General features: G+C 43.6%; 1 protein-coding gene across 1 annotated transcript in view; it reads right to left on the reverse strand.

The window, feature by feature from the left end:
• Nucleotides 1-505: 505 nt before the first annotated feature.
• Nucleotides 506-21,475, reverse strand: part of LOC144672963 (E3 ubiquitin-protein ligase RNF167-like) — a 78,241-nt gene continuing 57,271 nt past the window's right edge. The window contains exon 9 of the mRNA XM_078534968.1: nt 506-2,182. Coding sequence (XP_078391094.1) covers nt 1,980-2,182 — 203 coding nt within the window. The 3' untranslated portion in view covers nt 506-1,979. The remainder of the gene's footprint in view (nt 2,183-21,475) is intronic.

Genomic DNA, 21,475 nt, shown 5'->3' on the forward strand with positions numbered 1-21,475 from the left:
TCTCCTCCAAGCCGCTCACCATCCTGACTTGGAAATATATCACCGTTCCTAAGACAACTCTAAGACAGAGCTCATAGATTGAACCAGTAAGTTCTCTGGTCTAAGTGTTAGCTGTGGCTTATTGGATATCATTCTTGGCCAAATCAGATGATGCCCTACTCGAGGCTTGAGCACAAAACCTAGGTTGACACCTCAGTGCTGTACTGACAGAGGTACTGTCTTTCAGATGTGATGTTAAACCAAGGCAACATCCATCTAGGGTGGATGTAAAGGGTTCCAAGGACCAATATTCAAAGAAGAACAGAAGTGCCCTGAGCAGTCTTTATCCCAACAACACCCAAATGATTAGCAGTTCATTATCATATTGCTGTTTGTGGGAGCTGCCACACTTCCTAATTTACAACAGCAATTAAGCTTCAGAAGTATTTCATTGGCTATAAAGTACACTGCGACATCCTGAGGTCATGAAACGTGCTATAAAAATGCAAAGTCTTTTTCTTTTTTTGCAAGGCTCAGATTTGGTTTAAGGTAATGTATACAGAGAAACCAAGAATTGAGGTAATGTATACAGAGAAACCAAGAATTGAGGTAATGTATACAGAGAAACCAAGAATTGAGGTAATGTATGCAGAGAAACCAAGAATTGAGGTAATGTATGCAGAGAAACCAAGAATTGAGGTAATGTATACAGAGAAACCAAGAATTGAGGTAATGCATGCAGAGAAACCAAGAATTGAGGTAATGCATGCAGAGAAACCAAGAATTGAGGTAATGCATGCAGAGAAACCAAGAATTGAGGTAATGCATGCAGAGAAACCAAGAATTGAGGTAATGCATGCAGAGAAACCAAGAATTGAGGTAATGTATGCAGAGAAACCAAGAATTGAGGTCATGTATACAGAGAAACCAAGAATTGAGGTCATGTATACAGAGAAACCAAGAATTGAGGTAATGCATACAGAGAAACCAAGAATTGAGGTAATGCATACAGAGAAACCAAGAATTGAGGTAATGTATACAGAGAAACCAAGAATTAATTCAATTCCTTCATGTGCATGGTCAAGTCTTCTAATATGGTTTAGAACAAAAATCAAAAGAGGAATGGAAGTAAAATGGAAATACTCCAGTTTAGCAGGGGAGTGCCTGATGAGAGGTCCTTCTGCTAAGACATGTAGCTCTGAGACAGATGGACATTAGCACTTTAGTGCAGTAACTGGTGCTAAAACACAAGCAGTAAGTCTTCCTTGCTAATGTCATAAACCTGCTCTCCCATGTGCCTCACACAAAATATCCTCACTCTGGGGCAGTGCTGTTCGAAATCTGGAACTTTGCTTTGTGGCCATTTTCCTATATGAACCTAACTAACCCTAGCTGGCAATTTAAGCAAGGAGGCTCAATCCGATCCTCACCTCTCCACACATTCACTTTCCTGCACGAGTTGCTGGATGGTGATCAGGGGCAGGAACACCAACACATTTGTTTGTTTCATTACCCAGGAGGGCTGGGTTTAACTTTAGCACTTGAACTGCTACCCCAAATGACATCAGCAAACGGGAACATTTCCGCTCGCTGGCTCAGTCCAACATCAAACAGTGCATTTGTTTACAAAGCTTCTCTTCATTACCTTAATAATTTCATCCACCTGCATTCCCATTCCCCATTGTGGGGGGAGAAGGGTGGAGGAGACAGGAGATAGCGATAATCTCCCAAATTGAATACATTTTCATGTTTAGACAGAGGGGGCAAAATAAGAGGAGATTGCTTTAATATTTTGGGTCTTAAAATTATTTCCATGTTGCAATAAATTCTTCCCTGAGAAGAATTGGTGGGGTAGATTTTTGAAGGACTTGGATGGCTGCCCGTTACATAAATAACAGGATTTTCATCTTCACAGATTTCAGACTGAAAGCTGGGCTGTTTGGAAAACAAGGAGATGATCCACAATGTGGTTTCACGCCTTGCAAGTTATCCCACATGTTTCATTCTGGTTGAATATCAATGCTTCCTAGTGTGCAGTTCCATATTGCCTGTTCCTTAGCTCCAAGACAGCTTCCGTCACCTGCAGTACCATAAACTGAAACAAGTAACAGAATTGGCTTACCGTGCGAACAGGGCAATACACGAAGTTTGTCCCCCTCCTCATACTCATCCAGACAAATCGCACAGACTTCATATCCATCCCCTGCGTTCAAACAAAACATGACCACATAAGTGACGGGACAACAAGTGATACAATCATAGGGACAGAAAGAAATCAATAGACCCAACATACCTACAACCCACTCCCTATACCTCTCACTTCTTTCTTTCTCGAAATCTTTTGTTCTGGTAATTTATATTACAACTCTTCCATTTTCCTGAAAGAAAGACTTGCATTTCCATTGTGGGTTTTGCGATGTCAGGACATCTCAAAGTCCTTTACAGTCAGTGAAGCACTTCTGAAGTGTAGTCACTGCTGTAACGTTAGAAAGAATTTCAAGTTGATTCAGTGTTTCCTAAGCGGAGTAGCCTCACAGCCCAGGAGTTTGCATGCTAAAGCTGGCATCTTTAACTTATTACACGTGCACAGCCACACAAAAAAAAAGGGGCTGTGCACTTAAACAAATCGCTCACACACTCCAAAAAGAAATTAGAGGGCAAGTTAGTTTATATCCCTTCTTAATTTTCTCATTTTTAAAATTGTGTGCTATGATATTTTAGCCCTTCGCTACAGATTTATCCTCTATCAATGGTGTAAATTCACTTTATAATACTGTAAACCCGAATGTGGTCATCTCAAACTTTTTTCAACCTATCCTGCACTATGAATAGCCCATCTTTCAGGAGCATACCTGCTCAAAGACATGCATCCAATCTGGGCACCTTATCACAGGATTCTTCCTACCTTTGGAGTTCAAGTTGTGCTCATTGTAACAACATATACTCTTCTCAAACTCATTCCTCAGAAGTTATTTTCCTTAATGAAGGGTTCTACTGGCTAAAGATTTCACGTGAAACTTCTTCCCTCAAGGCTTGTAAAAGTAAACTATCCCTCCTCACCTTTCTTGACCTGTCTTCCGCTTCTGACAAAGGTCACAATACTATCCTCCTACTCTCCACTGTTGTCCAGCTGGGTAGGACCACATTTGCCTGGTCTCATTCTGATCTTTCGAATCATTGTGAGAGTTATGACTTATAATGGCTTCTCTGCCCACTCCTGCATTGTTACCTCTGGTGTCCCCTAAGAATCTATCCTTGGCCCCGCTCCTACTTATCTATATGCTTCCCTTGGTGACACCATCAGAAAGCACCGTGTTAAGTTTTCACATGCACGCTGACAACACCCAACTCACGACCATTCCTCTTCGACTCCTTCATTATTGTTAAATTATCAGATTGTTTATCCGACATCCAGTACTGGATAAGCCGTAATTTCCTCCAATTAGGTATTGGGGAGACCGAAGCCATTGTCTCTGGTCCCCACTCCAAACTTCATCCCTGAACCAGACTGTTCACAGCTTTGGTGTCATACTTGACCCAGAGATGAGCTTCCAAACACATTCTACGCCATCACTAAGGCTGCCTATTTCCATCTCCATGACTCTTTAGATTCTGGAATGGTTCCTGAAGATTGGAAGGTAGCAAATGTCACCGCACTATTTAAGAAGGAAGGGAGAGAGAAAATAGGGAACTACAGGCCTGTCAGCCTTACATCAGTAGTAGGGAAAATGCTAGAATCTATTAGAAAGGACGTGATAAATGGATACTTGGATTATCATGATCTGATTGGGCATAGTCAGCATGGATTTACAAATGAGCAATCATGTTTGACGAACTTGGAGTTTTTTGAGGATGTTTCTAACAAAATTGATAAAGGATGGATGTAGTACACTTGGATTTTCAAAAGACTTTTAACAAAGTCCCTCACAGGAGGTTGATTAGCAAAATAAAAGTACATGGGGTAGGAGGTAATGTACTGGCATGGATTAAGGATTGGCTAACAGGCAGAAAACAGAGAGTAGGAATAAACGGGTCTCGTTTCTCGTGTTGGCAGGCTGTGACTAGTGGGGGTACTGCAAGGATCAGTACTTGGGCCCCAGCTGTTCACAATATATATCAATGATTTGGATGTGGGGACCAAATGTAATATTTCCATGTTCGCGGATGATACAAAGCTGTGTGGGAATGTGTGGTGTGAGGAAGATGTAAAACAGCTACAGGAGGGTTTGGACAGACTTAATGAGTGGGGAAGAACATGGCAGATGGAATATAATGTGGAAAAATGAGAGGTTATCTACTTTGGTAGAAGGAACAGATGTGCAGAGTATTTCCTAAATGGTGAGAGATTAGAAAGTGTAGATGTACAAAGGGACCTGGGTGTCCTTGTCCATAAGTCACTGAAAGCTAACATGCAGGTGCAGCAGGCAGTTAGGAAGCTAATGGTATGTTAGCCTTTATTGCAAGAGGATTTGAGTACAGGAGTAGTGAAGTTTTGCTTTGATTGTATAGAAGCTTGTTTAAACTGCACCTGGAGTACTGTGTGCAGTTTTGGTCCCCTTACCTTAGAAAGGATATTACTGCCATAGAGGGGCTGCAACGAAGGTTTGCCAGACTTGATCCAGGGATGGCGGACTGGCTTTTGAAGAGAGAATGGGGAAACTGAGCCTGTATTCTCTAGAGTTTCGAAGAATGAGAGGTGATCTCATTGAAACCTACAAAATACTTAAAGGAACAGACAGGGTAGATGTTTCCCCTGGTTGGGGAGTCTAGAACCAGGGGACACAATTTCAAAATAAGGGGGAAGCCACTTAAGCCCAAGATGAGGAGAAATGTCTTTACTCAGAGGGTTGTGAATCTTTGGAATTCTCTACCCCAGAGGGCCATGGAAGCTCAGTCATTGAGTATGTTTAAGGTAGCGGTTGATAGATTTCTGATTAACAATAACGTAAAAGGTTATGGGGTAGTGTGGGTAAAAGGTATTGAAGTGTTCGATCAGCCATGATCATATTGAATGGCGGAGCAGGCTTGGCAGGCTTCCCCTGTTCCTACGCCTGACCCCACCACTGCCTCAGCTCATCTGTTGCTGAAACCCTCATTCATGCTTTTTTTTAAACCTTGAGACTTGACTACTCCAATGGACTCTTGGCTGGCATCCCACATTCTACCCTCTGTAAACTTGAGGTCATCCGAAACTCTGCTGCCCGTGCTCTTAGTTGCAACTCTTTTCGAGTACAATCACAGTTCTTGGTTTTTCCAGGAGTGGGACATGAACCCACAACCCTCTGATTCAAAGGCGAGGGTGCTATGAACTGACTCTTAGTTGCAACAAGTCTAGTTGTTAATTGTATATTAATTGTGTTGAATTGTATGCAGGTGCTGGGCATTAACAAGAGATTCACTTGTGCTTCTATAAATAGGTACAGAGGTGTCAGCTGTGGCTCAGTCCATAGCACCCTCGCCTTTGAATCAGAGGGTTGTGGGTTCATGTCCCACTCCCGGAAAACCAAGAACTGTGATTGTACTCAAAGAGTTGCAATCTGTGACTATTGATAACTCGAAAGAGTATAAATAGGTACAAATTTGAAAAAGGGCATAAATGGAAACAGACTAAAACTGTGGTTCAAAAGCAAAATACTGTGGCTGCCGAAAATCTAAAATTAAAACAGAAAATGTTGGAAACACTCAGCAGATCAGGCAGCACCTGTGTAAGAGACAGACAGTTAACGTCACAGATCTGAAATGTTAACTCAGTTTCTCTCTCCCCAAATGCTGCCTCTTCTTCTGAGCGTTTCCAGTTTTTTCTGAAACTGTAGTGTAGGTTAGGAGGTGTTTGTAATGTGTATCCCGGGGCAGAATATTCCGCTCTGAAATATAAGTTCGGGTGGTGGGCGAGGAAGTCGGAATGAGTTCCACTGGGTGGTGGAACAGCTGAACACATGCAAATTGTGGTCAAAGGTTACGGGGAGAAGGCGGGAGAATGGGGTTGAGAAACTTATCAGCCATGATTGAATGGTGGAGCAGACTGGATGGGCTGATTGGCCTAATTTCTGCTCCTATGTCTTATGGTCTTACCTCACCTTAATTATGCATCCGTGCAAAGCAGGGCGAATCTTCTGATGGGGCAGGCAGGATGTTGCCAATTGCCCCGCCAATACCTTTTGGGGTGGAAGGTCCAGGTGCCAGATTTCAAGGGCACCTGGATAGCCATTCACTCACTCTAGGCCAGGTGCTCCGGACTCTGTGTCAACCAAAATGTCTAGGAGAAGAAAGCAACCTGCGGCCCCCATGGTCCAGCGATATCTCCCCGGAGACTCTCCCCCAGGCTGTCCAGGAATGGTGGGAGCTACTGTTTCTGTGGGATGGGGGCAGAATGCCCTCCTGTCTGACCATTGCAGCCTGGGAGGAAGTCGTCAGGGTGGTTAGTGCCTGTGGGGCCCAAAAAATGAAGCAGCCTGCAGTGCAGGAAAAGGATTAATGATCTGCTGTGCTCCGCCAGGGTAAATGAACCGTCTACTCACTGCAAACTCACTCTCATATTGACATCATGCAGTCAAAGAGTTAGAGTGCACTGGGGATGTCACACATGACTGGCAGGTGGAACATCAGCACGGAATCTGTGCCAGCCACATTAAGCTCTCCATTTCATACTAGTTCCAGGACACACAGTTTCTTACACACTTACTTGGGAAGGCGCAGCTGCAGCAACAGTCATGTATGTTTCTGAACTGCTCCATTACCCAATGGCCTCAGAATCAATCCTTCTGTCTTTCTTCAGGACAAGATAGCCCATAACAAGGGCAAGCAGGCCAAGCCCAGAGGGGGAACAGCAGAAATTCGTTCACTCAACAGCTTTCAGGAGGAGGCTGCTGAGTTTGCTGGCAAGTGTGACTGTGCACGTGCAGAAGGCGAGATTGCATTTCCCCAGGGTGCATCCAGTCTCTGTATGAGTCTGCTTAGTCATTGCTAACTCTCTCTTTTCTCTATTCCGCAAGAAATGGGGGAGGAGATTTCGAAGGGGGCGCTGAGGAGTAAGTCTCAATATCCTCAGAGGACGCATCATCACAGCGTTCATCTGCACCTTCCACCAGTGTAGGTCACACACCTCGGTGGGTCCTAGTTCTAAAGAAGGCTCAGGGTCACAATCTGGTGAGCACATCATTGACACGGGTCCACAGCTAGCAGAGCCAGTGACAGCCAAAGTCTCTGACGCTGGGAGGACCACTGGAGGCCAGGTCCCTGCTGAGCCCAGATCAGAGGTCAAGCCTCTGGACTCAGCCCTAAGAGATCTGTTGGAGATGAGAGACAGGCAGGGGAACATAAGGCAGCGTTACAGAGGCTGTCCACAGACTGGGCCAAAGGCAGGAAAATTCCGTCCACGTTCTAGTTGCTGGCGTGGTTCCGGCATGCGAGCGCTTGGTTGTCTCCATGAAAAGTGTGGGGCCTGTCTTAAAGACCCAGGTCTATTAGAAGGCCAGCTGGATGTGTGCTCGGACCTCCACACCAACACTCTAGCTATGGGTGCAATGCAGCAGTGGCTAGGTGAGAGGGGGACGGGGCACCTCAATCTCCCTCCAGGTGTCCCTTCCTTCAAGGAGTCAGGGAGGTGCCACTGGGCACCCAAAGAGGGAAGTAGCACCAGCCTGGCACCCCGGGGTGCCCTGTTGCTCCAGCACCTCTCTGCCCCATCGCCTCCAGCAGGTCAGGCCATGGGGAGTGCACCTGCACCTGAGCAGGAGATCCTTAGCAGGCCTCGGGCCACCAGAGGACAGCCGCCAAAGTCATCTCAGTCAACAGGGCATAGCAGTCAGCAGGCTGCCTCCACCCAGCTGTGGATATCAGGGCTGCACCTAGATGGAATGGTAGGCAAAGAAAGAATAAGAACTATTGAATGCACACAGGTGGCACAGGTATACACTCATTGTATATAGTCTGTACATTTATAAATACGTTTTGAATATAATCATTTGCAAGTTTTTTAAAATTCATTTATGGATGTGGGCAACGCTGGCTAGGGGCTATTTATTGCCCATCCCTAACTACCCTTGAGAAGGTGGGGGTGAGCCACCTTCTTGAGCCGCTGCAGCCCATGTGGTGTAGGTACATCCACAGTGCTGTTAGGGAGGGAGTTCCAGGATTTTGACCCAGCGACAGTGAAGTAATGACAATACAAAAACAGAAAATGCTGGAAAAGCTCAGCAGGTCTGAGAGCATCTGTGGAGAGAGAAACAGAGTTGACGTTTTGAGTCCGTATGGTTCATGGTAGTGGTAAGGGTTAAAAATAATGCTGATTGTGGCATACCATTATCACTGCCTTTGTCCTTTTGTTCATAACATCTTTGTCAATCTCTTCTTTGCCCCCATCTATCGCTGGCCTTCTATCCAGCTTCACCTGCTCCACCCCCCCTTAAACAGTATGCATTTCATCACATTTCTATTTCTCTGTAGCTCTGAAGAGTTATATGGATCTGAAACATCAACTCTGTTTCTCTCTCCACAGATGCTGAGTTTTTCCAGCATTTTCTGTTTTTGTTTTGGATTTCCAGCATCCGCAGTATTTTGCTTTCCTCTAAGTAACGGCGATATATTTCCAAGTCAGGATGGTGATTGGCTTGGAGGGGAATTTCCACGTGGTGGTGTTCCCCATGTGTCTGCCGCCCTTGTCCTTTCAGATGGTAATGGTCGTGGGTTTGGAAGGTGCTGTCTAAGTCCCTTAAACCTGCCCCTGACAGTCTGGCTTCATTCCCTGGACAGTCTCTTAAACATGCCCTGGAAAATCTCCCACATTTCCCTACTAGTTCCACCCCCAAGCGGTCCTGCCTTCATCTCATCTTTTCCCTCTGGTCCTTCTCCCCGCCACCCCTATGTCCTGTCTCTGTCCCACCTCTCCCTGCTGGTTCTGCCTCCCGTGCTCAGCCTTAGTGCAGCCTGTACTACTGGAACCCGATATGAAAGAGACTGATCGGTCAACATGAAGGTGAAATCAACATCTGCTAACCTGAAGTGAAGCTTGCAGAGTGTACACCCACTTATAAAATCATAAAGCTGAACGTTCTAATTACCCAGCGGCAGGGAACTTAACCTGGAGGGGGAACATAATTCCGGCGAGGTGTCCTTTTAATAAGTGTTCATGACAGGCTAATCCATGCAAATGGGGTTCCCAATATTGCTCATTAGGAAGCTCAGCCGGCTTTAATCCACCTTGAAAGTTGGAAGAACAGAATTCCAACAGTTTATCCTGTTGTCAGGAAGCAGGTGTTTTGCCTCCTGCCAAGTTAAGTGCCCCGCCCGCCACGATTCCTGCTGCTGCTGCTGGGAGGCACCTAATTTCCACCCTCTGTCAATAAATGCTTGTAAAAAGTCTATCAAGATTGGCTGCAATTCTTTCCTTCACCACCTGGCTTTCAGGAGAACTCTTACCACCGATATTCCGGCTAAACTGGGGCAGCAAACTGAAAGCCCCCATGCAGACCACACTTTCGAATTACGGCACAAAGAGGCTGTGCACTTAAACAAATCATCCATGCACGGTGAAAGAAAAAATCGGAGAATGTTGCAGAGAACACTGCCTATCACCCCGGAGCTTGTTAAAATTCTTTCATGGGGCGTGGGTGTCATTGGCTAGGCCAACATTTTTACTGCCCATCCCTAATTGCCCTCGGGAAGGTGGTGGTGAGCTGCCTTTTTGAACGGCTGCAGTCCCTGTGGTGTGGGTGCACCCACAGTGCTGTTAGGGAGGGAGTTCCAGGATTCTGATGCTGACCTACACTGGCGTCTAGTCAAACAACATCTTGATTTTAAAATTCTCATCCTTGTTTTCAAATCTGTGCCTCCCTATCTCTAATCTCTCTTCCTGCCCAACAACCTGCCAAGATATTTGCACTCATCTAATTCTGGCCTCTTGAGAATCTCTAATTTTAATCGCTCCATCATTGGTGGCCCTAAGCTCTAGGTTTCACTCCCTAAACCTCTCTGACTCTCTATCTCCCTCTCCCTTCCTTTAGGGATCAAGCCATACTATCGACTAACATGTCTCTGTCTAAGTTTGCTTTAAAATGCTCCTGTGAAGTGCTTAATACATTTTATTACACGAATAGAAGTTGTTGGTGATCTTTGGAACTCTCTATCTCAGAGAGCTGTGGATGCTCAGGCATTGAGTATATTTAAGACTAAAATTGATAGATTTTTGGATACTCTCTCCACCGGTGTCTTGAGTGGTGCCAAAGATCAGGTTAATATTTGGGAGTGAAGGGGCTGATGATTTAACAAAACCATTTCAAAAACTTATGGATTTTTGGTGCTTGTTTTATTGTGAGAGTGATGAGCAGCTCATTAGAGGAGGTAGTTTAAGAGAGTTTCTCAGGCTGACAGGGAGCAGCAGAGATGGTCAGTAACCTATGAGTGATTAAACCACTTGTTAATCCTTGAAAACGTTCATTCTGTTGTCCCTCACATATACAGCCGCTAGCTGATTCCCTGGATGAAATTACTGTTTAAATACACATTAAAAACTAAGTAGAAATGCTAAGTGGAAATTACTTTAAACTGATATCTTGAGGTCTGTTAATGGTGCAATTGCTACTCCATGTAAGAGAATCATAAAATAATACAACACAAGAGGCCATTTGGCCCATCGTGCCTCTGCCAGCTCTTTGACATACTGACCCAGTTAGTTCCAATCCAGCTGTCCTTTCCCTTAGTTCTATAAATGTTTTCTCCTTTCAAGTATTTAACCAATTTTATTTTGAAAATTATTGTTGAAGCTACTCCTATCACCCTTTCAATCGCAGTAAATTCCAGGTCACAACCCCTGTGATAAAAAATTTCTCATCTTCTCTCTGGTTCTTCTGCTAATCACCTTAGTCATCCTGGGCAACTTTTTTTCTTTCTCCTTTGGGGTATAAACTGGTTCGGTACCACTTTAAATTCTTTATGAACACCTTCCGTTGATCTTCTGTCATTTTACCCATTTGATGAAACTACAACAAGAGTACTGTGAACAGTTCTAGTCTCCTTATCTAAGGAAGGGTATACTTACCTTGGAGATAGAATCAATCTAGTGAATGTTTGCTTTACTTAGGATGAAAGGGTTGTCCAGATAAGAGGTGGCATATTTTGAACCTATACTCTCTGCAGTTTAGAAGAATGAGAGGCGATTCTGAGGGGGTTAGACAGGTAGATGCTGAAATGTTACTTTCTCTGGGTGCAGAGTTTAAGGACATCGAGGGATACATCATGGAATCATAGAATGGTTACATCACAGGAGGAGGTAATTTGCCCGTCAATCTGTGCCGGCTCTCAGCAAGAGCAACTTTTCCCCGTAGCCCCGCAAATTATTTCCCTTCAAATAGTGAGGACTGAGAAGGAAAACGGAGCTGAGGTCGAGAATCAGCCATGATCCTATTAAATGCTAAAGCCCTGTCATATGGTAGTGTCTTAAAAATGCTGGCAATGCATTCATCCACCACTGAGCAGGAGCTGCAAGAACTTCCCCTGCAAATGCCAAATCTGCAGTTACTTTGGATTTTCGTGCCGACTGTGTGATCATACTCACACAAACCCCCTGTTAAACCAGATTTTCACTTCCAGTTCAAGTTTACAACATGAAATGTATCAGTTAATTTTCTAGTGAGATATTTCACAAACCCTTTAATGCAGATTGCAAACAGGAATCTGCTCCTATCCCACAATCTCAAACAATAACTCAACTTCCTGTATGCAGCTGTAAAACTAATTACACAAGCATTGGTTAATTGAGCTGTACCAAACCATGTAACAGCTGCCTGCACTGACAGACTCTTCCATCGTTCTTCTGAAGTTCTGTAACATGAAATGCAATAAATACCAAGGAATTGCCCTTGAGGGTTATCCCACCAGCAAGCTAGCTAACTGGTGGATAATCACAGCTCTGCCGAATGTGGTCTTTGACACCCACCCATGCACATCCTGCTCCAAATCTAAAATTTCACACAGAAAACCTGTTTGCAGCCATATTAGCAAGATGGGCATCTCAAACATAGCTGGATTTCTTCAACTCTGCTTGATCTGCAGAGTGCAACGACAGCTTCATTGAATGCCGCTTAAAATGAATGCTCGGTAGTGCACATGTAATTAAACTGTTGCTAACGACCAGGGGATCGTGGATCTATTGTTCACATTTTGCAGCTTAAATCGAATGTCTACTACCTTTAAACTGCTGCTACCTGATGAGGTCACAAACTGAGCAAATAACAGAATATGGGCCAGTGTTATCCAGGCCTTGGAAGTGGGTACAGCCAGTCAGCATAGGAGAGAGAGCTAATAGGACAGAGAGCTAATGACCCTGCACTGCCTGGTGGGTTATGAAAAAATCCAGGAAGGCACATGTTTATTAGAGTTAGCATATCCCATACTGTGCTACATGGGCTTAATATTCCTGGGCTAGGAAAGAGAAAGAATTCAGTGCGATTCAGTGATTCTTGCTGAAATGTGTGCACGATTGTAGACTTAATAAATAACCTTCTGGCACTCACTATCTTAGCTCATACACGGCAAATGGTCACTCAGATGGGGTACTGAAGGGTGGCTGAGAACCATGGTATCCCAACAACAGCAATCCCTTCAGGAGTTGAGGGGGGGAAAGGAAATACTTTTCCATGTTTTATAGCATGCTTGTGAGAGAGCGTAGGAAAGGGTTACAGGCACAAACCATTAACACTGTGAATCCTGAGCAATGAATAGACAAAGGTTGCTTTTTTTCATAAATAGGTTTCAGTCTCCCACATTACTGACCATCTACACAGACAATGTACATGTTGCCTAGCAATATGCTAGGCCGTATTAAACCACTATGTAAATGAGAATATATTCTGAAGATCTGATCTGTGCAACAATCCTCTGATGACCTAAAAAGGCTTTTTTTTGTTTCAAAAACCACTGCCTCTTGAAACCATGCACACAGGAAATGGAACAAGAACCAAGAATTCACACAGCCAGTGCAAGTACAGACTTTAAAACATGTCATATCCTGTGAAGCTTGCTGAAACTATTCATACCTTTCAGGGGCTGGGCAGAGACAAAAATCAGAAAAGATGCCAAATAAAAAAAGTTCTCAATACACCTCAATTCACATGAAGTCCATCTTCCCCACCCCCTGTGTGCAATGAGTATAGACAGTGTCCTCAGACACATTGTTTTCCTGAAAGTAGGTTTCACCCAGGGTTCCATGCACATGATTATACTTTAGCAGCTGACCCATGCAAAACTGGACACTTAGTGCTGGTTAAGGTTCCAGCAGGAATAAGGGTAAAACAAAGAAATACTGGATTTGATCTGGGCAAAATGCACACACGTGTGTGTGTGTGTATATATATATATCTATATATATACTCACATATAATATGGTTCAATACCATACTAAGTTTACTCTTGAAGAATTTAGCAATGGGGGTCATCCTGACTGTGCTTAATCACTTATATTTAACTCCTGCCCCACCCTTTACAAATTGTTTTTCACTGCCTTCAAACGATAATATAGACAATGTGGTTGCTGTAGTTTTTAAAAGCAGGATATGCAACACCACAGCGCAGCCACACTACCACTTGGCCAATGGCAATCTATGTTAAGGCCCATTCCTGCTAGTCTCATTTGCATGCTGACCTTTTGCACATTCATTTCTTCTCACATTCAATTCCAATCTTATCAATCCATCCCTTCTATTGTCATAATGGGAAACAAACCAATAGGATAAATGGGCAGGTGGAGGACAATTATAAGAGTTCTGTACACAAATGCACAAAGCATAAGGGATTAAAGAAATTAGAAGCGCAACTCAAAAAAGGGTATGGTGCAAACTTCAAAAGGATAACTTCAGTTGCCTACCTATATCCTAACTTGAAGAGTCTGTCAATGTTCCACATTGACTTCAGCTTACATATATCAACTTTATCCCACTATGGTACCACTAGCTTTAATTCTTGGACCCCTCCCATTACTGCCTCTCTGATCCTCACTTAATTCTGCTCTCTCGAGCATCCCTAATTCTCTCCCTTTCTTGAACAGCCACTTACTGAAAAACAAGCAGCCCAGTTGGCCTCCCGTTGCCTTCCTCACTCTTTATCTTTGGAATGCCATCTCTCTATGGGTTGCAAGTGAGGCTAGAGGCCCTACCTATTCTTTGCTACCGTGTGGGCAATCACACCCGTCAGATAGACTTCAACCTTTCATTCAGAGCCAGTGGTCCCACTCCTCTCACCAGAGGTGCCTTGGAATGGGGCTCAATCCCTTCAAATTCTGAATCAGAGGTGGAAACGCTAGAGCCAGAGGTCACTGACCTCATAACAGTTTCACTTCTCTATTAAGCAATGAAATTCTCTTTAAATGCATCGATTGTATTTGCCTCAGCTACTCCTCCTGATAGAGAATTCCACATTCTCACCACTCTCTGTGTAAAGATGTTTCTCTTGAATTCCCGATTGGGTTTATTAGTGACTGTCTTTACAGCTCCTAGTTATAGTCTCCCCTGTAAGTGGAAACCTCTTCTCAATGTCTACCTTATCAACCCTTACATTATCTCAAAGACCTCTATAAGGTCACATCTCAACATTCTCAATCTTTATTCTTTGAGAATCAAGTCCAATCTATTCAGCCTATCCTGATGAGTTTATCCTCTCACTTCCAGCATCACCCTTGTGAATCTTTTGCACCATGTCCAATGCGTCTGTATTCTTTTTATAACATGGAGATCATGCACAGCACGACAAGTGTGGTGTAGCCATGGTTTGAAACAAGTTTAACGTAATTTCTCTGCTTTTCAGTTCTACCTATCTAGCAATGAATCCCAACACTTGGTCTTCCTCCTTTAATGACATTATTAACCTGTATCACTGCTTCCAGTGATTTGCGTATCCGTACCTCACATTCCTTTCCTCTTTTATCAGATTCAGCCAACATTAAGCTACAAGAAAAGGCTTACGCGAGGTTTATACACGTGCAGGGAAAGATGGAAACCCGGTACACTAGAACTAAAGGATACAAAAAAGGTAATAAGCATGAAAAGAGGAATACAAAAAACGCTTTTTGAAATATATTAAGGGGAGGAGTGTGCTAAAGACAATGTGAGCTCATTAAAGACAGACTTATGAGGAACTATAATAGAAAATAAGAAAATTGCAGATTTGTTAAATGCAGACTTTGTATCTGTCTTCAGAGTGGTGGAAGGAGTAAAATACCAACAGCACAGGGAGTATTAAATAAATCAGTGGAAGAAAATTAATGGACTTAGATAGTATTGGAAAAATGAGATTTAAATATGCAAACTGCCAGCTCTAGATATAAATACAGGAGGTGAGGAAGTTTAACTTTTCAAAGATCTCTAGATTCCGGAATCGTGCCCATGATTTGGAAAATTGGAAATTTCACTCCATGATTTAAAAATGGAGGGAGAGGGGAACGAGTGCTTCAGTAATCACCAACCTATTAGATTAACATTGGCTGAGCACATGCCAACTGATCAGAGTCAGCAGCAATTTGTGAAGGGTCAGTCATGCCTGACTAATCTTATTGAATTCTTTTATCAGTATGTCACTAACTTGGTGGATAGGGGAGTATCCATACGGACTTCCAAAGGCAGGCTATAATGTTCTACACAAGAGATTATTAAAACTGAAAGCACACAGAATCAGAGAGTGTTCTGACTTGGGACAGTAATTGGTCGGGAGGTACATGACAGACAGTAGAGATGATGGATATGATCTCCAGTTGGTGGGATGGCATGTGGTATCTCTGGGGCCTCAGCTCTTCACTATATATGCATTAATGAATTGGATAAAAAAAGGCACTGTATATCCAAATTTGCAGATGACAGTAAGTTCAGTGGCAAATTGCACTACCTGGGCATTAGAATTGCAGGGAACAAAATAAACCAAGAAGCAGAATGTTTGGAGTGGATGAGGGGGTTTTCCAATGATAAGAGGCTCAGTAAATTGGGTCTGTATTCCCTGGAGTCTAGAAGAATGAGAGGTAATCTCACTGAAACATATAAGATTCTGAAAGGGGCTTGGTAGGGTAGACACAAAATTTGTTTCCACTGGCTGGGGGAATTTAAAACAGAGGCACAGTCGCAATATGAGGGGATGATCATTTAGGGCTGGGATGAGGAGAAATTATTTCACTCAAAGGGTTGTGAATCTTTGGAATTCTCTACCCCAGAGGGTTGCAACTGCTCCATTGTTGAGTACATTTAAGGCTGGAATAGACAGATTTTTGGTATCTCAGGAAATCAAGGGGTATGTATGCCAGGGCATCGCAAGTGCACATCCAAATACTTCTTAAATGTTATGGGAGTTTCTTTCAGGCAGTGAGTTCCAGATTCCCACCACCCTCTGGGTGGAAACATTCTTCCTCACATCCCCTCTAAACCTCCTGCCCCCTGGTTATTGATCCCTCCACCAAGGGGAAAAGTTCCTTCCTGTCTACCCTATCTATGCCCCTCAATTTTATACACCTCAATCATGTTCCCCCTCAATCTCCTCTGCTCCAGGGAAAATAACCCAGTCTATCCAATCTCTCCTCATAACTAAAACTCTCCAGCCCAGGCAACATCCTGGTAAATCTCCTCTGCACTCTCTAGTGCAACCAGATCCTTCCTATAATGCGGATTCCAGAACTGCACGCAATACTCTAGCTGTGGCCTAACCAGCGTATTATACAGTTCCAGCATAACCTCCCTGCTCTTATATTCTACACCTCGGCTAATAAAGGTAAGTATCCCATATGCTTTCTTAACCACCTTATCTACCTGTATTGCTACCTTAAGGGACCGGTGGACATGCACACCAAGGTCCCTCTAATCCTCGGTACTTCCCAGGGTCCTACCATTCATCCGGTATTCCCGTGCCTTGTTTGTCCTGCCCAAGTGCATCACCTCACACTTATCCGGATTAAATTCCATCGATTGCCACCGATCAGCCCATCTGACCAACCCGTCTATATCCTCCTGTAATCTAAGGCTATCCTCTTCATTATTTACCACCCCACCAAGACTTAAGATTCCCATTTAGGATGCTTGAGGGGGAATTGCTTCATTTGGCTGTCGATGTGCAGTATGCCTCAAAACATCAGCAAGACAGCACTGGAGAACATTTAAAAAATGTGGAAGTGTTGGTGAAAAAGACAGACTGGCCATTGGAGCTCATGACAAACTCAGCTGTATAATCTCATTCTACCAGTCACCCAGGGTGGTGAGAATTTGACTATTTGCAGTGTGATTAAGACATAAAGAGGAAGTTACATCAGCTCAGCTAATAGCTAAGTAAAGTGTTGCAACTAGAGACAATTAGCCAACAATCCTTCAGTAAAGTTCTAGCAATTGAAACTGGCATTTGAAGTTGACTAGTCTGCTCCTGCTATTACAATGGAGGTTATTGTATCACTTTATCTGGAAATCTCCAAAGGACCATTGTGTGTTTAGGTTGATCAGGAGCTTCAATTCTCAAAGTCGAATGGTAACTTCCTAAATAATAAGAGACCCTAAGTGTTAAAATTGCAAGAATTTGAGTATCTGAACAGAATGCCTAATTATTCATGACACCCCATCTACACTGCTTTTGCTGGAAATTCTGTACCATCGCCTACAAGATTGACTCACCTCTGTGTCCCTATCTCATCGTGTGACGTCAACACCACTGGAAAGACCATCAAAAAGACATAACTCTTCAGTAACAGAATACTATTTCCATGCCTCTCAAGTGCTGATTATTGCCGGTACATCATGTTCCCACCATAGCAGTCACCTTACAGCACACCTCACTGGTGACCGTACAGCTGTGAGCTGAGTGTCAGTAGGGTACAGTATTTAACCAAGTAGAGGAATGGTCTTTAGATCTAATGAGTCTCTCCATTCTCAAACAGCAGGTCATCATGCTGAGACCCAATCTACCACCAAGCCAGCCACTGAAAAAGTACTTCAATACTGTGAAGCACACCTTTCCTTTCTTAATGCAACAGGAAAAAATTGAAATGGTCAACTGCACAAATTGTGAAAGCAATATTGTTAAAACCTATATGAAAAGGCAAATTTAGAAATCTGAAAATATAAATGACCCATAGCAACTTATGACCAATAGAACAGAAATGAGGAAGCAGGAGAGCAGGCATCCTATAAAACACTTAAAGGAGTGTTATGATCCCAGCTGACGTTAATACTGATAAGGTTAGATCCCGGAATGAAACATGGCTTGATAGATCCTAAAGATTTTTTTTTAAGAAACTGTGGAGATAAGTGTTACGAACAGGAGTGGGGTTAACTTAAACAGCACTAATTTCTCCTCTCACCACCCATCCAGAAAAAGAAAGGTGTTTTGATAAACGTGTTTCCCGCTTTATAAGTGGTGAAATATTCCCAAACTCTTATGTTTTGGTGCCATCCAATTTTCTATTAATAGCCCCACAGCAAACTTGAGATAGGATCAAAAGGTTAGTTTCTCTGCTCACACTCAAAACGTAGGAAGAGGATCACAATGTTGCCTCCACACTCAGACAGTGAAGAGAAGGGTAGAGAAAAGAAACATTTACATTGCAGAGACCAGAGAAAGGATTATTGTTTCACATGGGTTCCAGAGTTCAGAATCAAAGTCCAATGAGAAAGTCTTTGACAGATATTGGCGGGCTGCAAACCGATGCTGTATAATTCACTTTTTCCAGTGGTGTTGACTTCACACGATGAGATAGGGACACAGAGGTGAGTCAATCTTGTAGGCGATGGTACAGAATTTCCAGCAAAAGCTGTGTAGAATGGGGCAACCTGGGCCAGAGTTCCTTTTCTGTGAGGCTGCTAGTCAAATGATAAAAAAGCAGCCTGAGACTTTGCAGTTCAGCAACGCAATATTACTGGTTCCTCAAGCCAGAGGCCCATGTCACGAGTCCCACCTCTCCACACTGTCTTTAACAAGGACGTGTATCCCTCGTCAGGATCCCCAAGATTGTTAAATGTCTCAACCATTCATAATTGAAAGGAAGATTGTAGGCCCTTTGTCTTAGCAGATGAGGAGGCTCCTGTTAGCCAGCCAAAGTAAATGACAGATGCGACCAAAGCAGATTCTATGGATTTCTCAACAATCTACCCAGATGCTTGTCACACCGTGAGCCAGCTGGTCTCACTGAAACTCTGTCTTTCTCACGAGGGTTTCCAATTTCCACTTTTGAAAAACTCGCCTTGGATTTCTCTCCGAAAGTCGTTCCCACTTGGACAGCTTCAACAAGAATCCACCTGCAGGGTTTCAATCTCGCCTTCTGAGATTCCTTTCCCTGGATAGCCAAATATATTCAAGCTTCACGTCCTAAACACATTTTCAGATCTTTGGCCATGCCAAGCAGAATATCACTGCTCCAAAAGAGTACCTTTGCCCTTACAGCCTGCAGTACAGAGAGTCACCAACCTTCGGCTGCCCTCTCTTATCTTCAGGGATTCTCTCAAGCCCACTTTGCTTCAAGTCTGCTTCCTGCAGCTCTGTCTTTAATTCGGAGCCTATTTCTCTGCTCCTTTCTTTCAACTTCACTTAACAGAATCTGTTTCTGACCTCTGTCCTTGTCCCTTACCTGGAATTGTCTTCTGGGGAGTGTTTCTAATCCCTGTCTTTGTCCCTGCCTGGGACCTGCTTCTTGGTTTGGGACCTTCTCTCTAATGGTGCTCTAGTTCCAGGTCACCTGACCTGCTTTTCGCACCATTTCACTTTTTTCTTTCTTTACTTTTGCGCAGGGTCAGTTCCAGGCTGAAGAACATAAATAAACTCGAACTGCATACATGTGGCCAGTTCCTGGTTGGTGCATGGGCACAAGTCCCGAGGCCCGCTGAGAACTGGAGTTTCCAGCCTCCGACTACCGATTTAAACTTTAGGTAAGCACTGGAGTTTTGTCACAGAAGTTTATGAATCGATGATGTAATGCAGTGTCACATAGGGAGCAGGAAGGTCCACATTCTGTATGGGGTTAGGTGCCAAACACATAGAGCAAGAAGATTCCAGTCTATACAGGGTTAGACACCAAACACAGCAGTAAGTTTCACGTTCTGTACAGGGTAGGGTTTTTTTTTCTTGCATAGGCTGTAAGCATCACTGGCAAAGTCCATCCCTAATTTCCCTTGGGAAGATGGTGGTGAACCGCCTTCCTGAATGCTACAGTTCATGTGGTACAGGAGCGAGTTCTAGGATTTCCAGCAACGGTGAAGGAACAATGATATAAAATTCCATATCAGGATGGTGCATAGCTTGGAGGGGAACTTGAGGGTGTTGTTGTTCCCAAGTGTCTGCTGCCCTTGTCCTTCTAGGTGGAAGAGGTTTAGGAGGTGTTGTCTAAGGACATACACATGTACATACAAGCATACAAATTAGGAGCAGGCCATTCGGCCCCTTGAGCCTGCTCTGCCATTCCATAAGATCATGGCTGATCTGATTATGGCCTCAATGCCACTTTCCTGCCTACCCCCTATACCCTTTGACTCCCTTGCTAGTCAAGAATCTCATCAATCTCTGCTTTAAAAATATTCAATGACCCAGCCTCTACTACGCTGTGGAGAAGAGAGTTCCACAGACTCTCCACCCTCAAGAGAACAAATTTCTCATCTTCTTCGTAAACCCCTTATTTTTAAACTGTGTCTCCTAGTTCTAGTCTCTCCCACAAGGGGAAACAACTACTTTGCCAAATCCCCTCAGGGTCTTATGCTAAACTGCTTCTAATGGATTTATATCATTTTTTAAATAAAGAGACCAAAACTGTACATAATACTCTAGATGTGGTCTCACCAATGCCCTGTACAACTGCAGCAAAACATCCTTACTTTTATATTCCATTCGCCTTGTAATAAACAACCACATTCCAATTGCCTTCCTAGTCACTTGCTGTACCTGCATAACTTTTTGTGATTCATGTACCAGATAGATCCCTCTGTACCTAAGAGTTCTGCAATCTCTCGCAAGTTAAATAATATGCAGCTTTTCTATTCTCCCTGCCAAAGTGAGCAAGTTCACATTTTGCCACATTATACTTCATTTGCCAAATTTTGGCCTAATTACTGAACCTATCTATATCCCTTTGCAGACTCCTTACATCCTCCTCACAACTTACTTTCCTACCTATCTTTGTATCATCAGCAAATTTAGCAACTAAAAACGTGGTCCCTTCATCCAAATCATTAATATAGATCGTAAGTTATTCAAGCCCTGGTGGCAACTCCACTTGTTACATTCTGCCATCCTGAAAATGACCCATTTATGCCTATCCTCTACATATGAACAAGGAGCAGTAGGCAGTAGGCCATTCGGCCCCTCGAGCCTGCTCCGCCATTTAATAAGATCATGGCTGATCTGATAGTAACCTGAAATCTGCATCCCGCCCACCCCCAATAACCTATCACCCCCTTGCTTACCAAGAATCGATCCACCTCTGCCTTAAAAATATTCAAAGACTCTGCTTCCACTACCTTTTCAGGAAGAGAGTTCCAAAGACTCTCAACCCTCAGAAAAG

This window comes from Cetorhinus maximus, unplaced genomic scaffold, assembly GCF_964194155.1.
Source record: "Cetorhinus maximus unplaced genomic scaffold, sCetMax3.hap1.1 HAP1_SCAFFOLD_174, whole genome shotgun sequence".
NCBI lineage: Eukaryota > Metazoa > Chordata > Chondrichthyes > Lamniformes > Cetorhinidae > Cetorhinus > Cetorhinus maximus.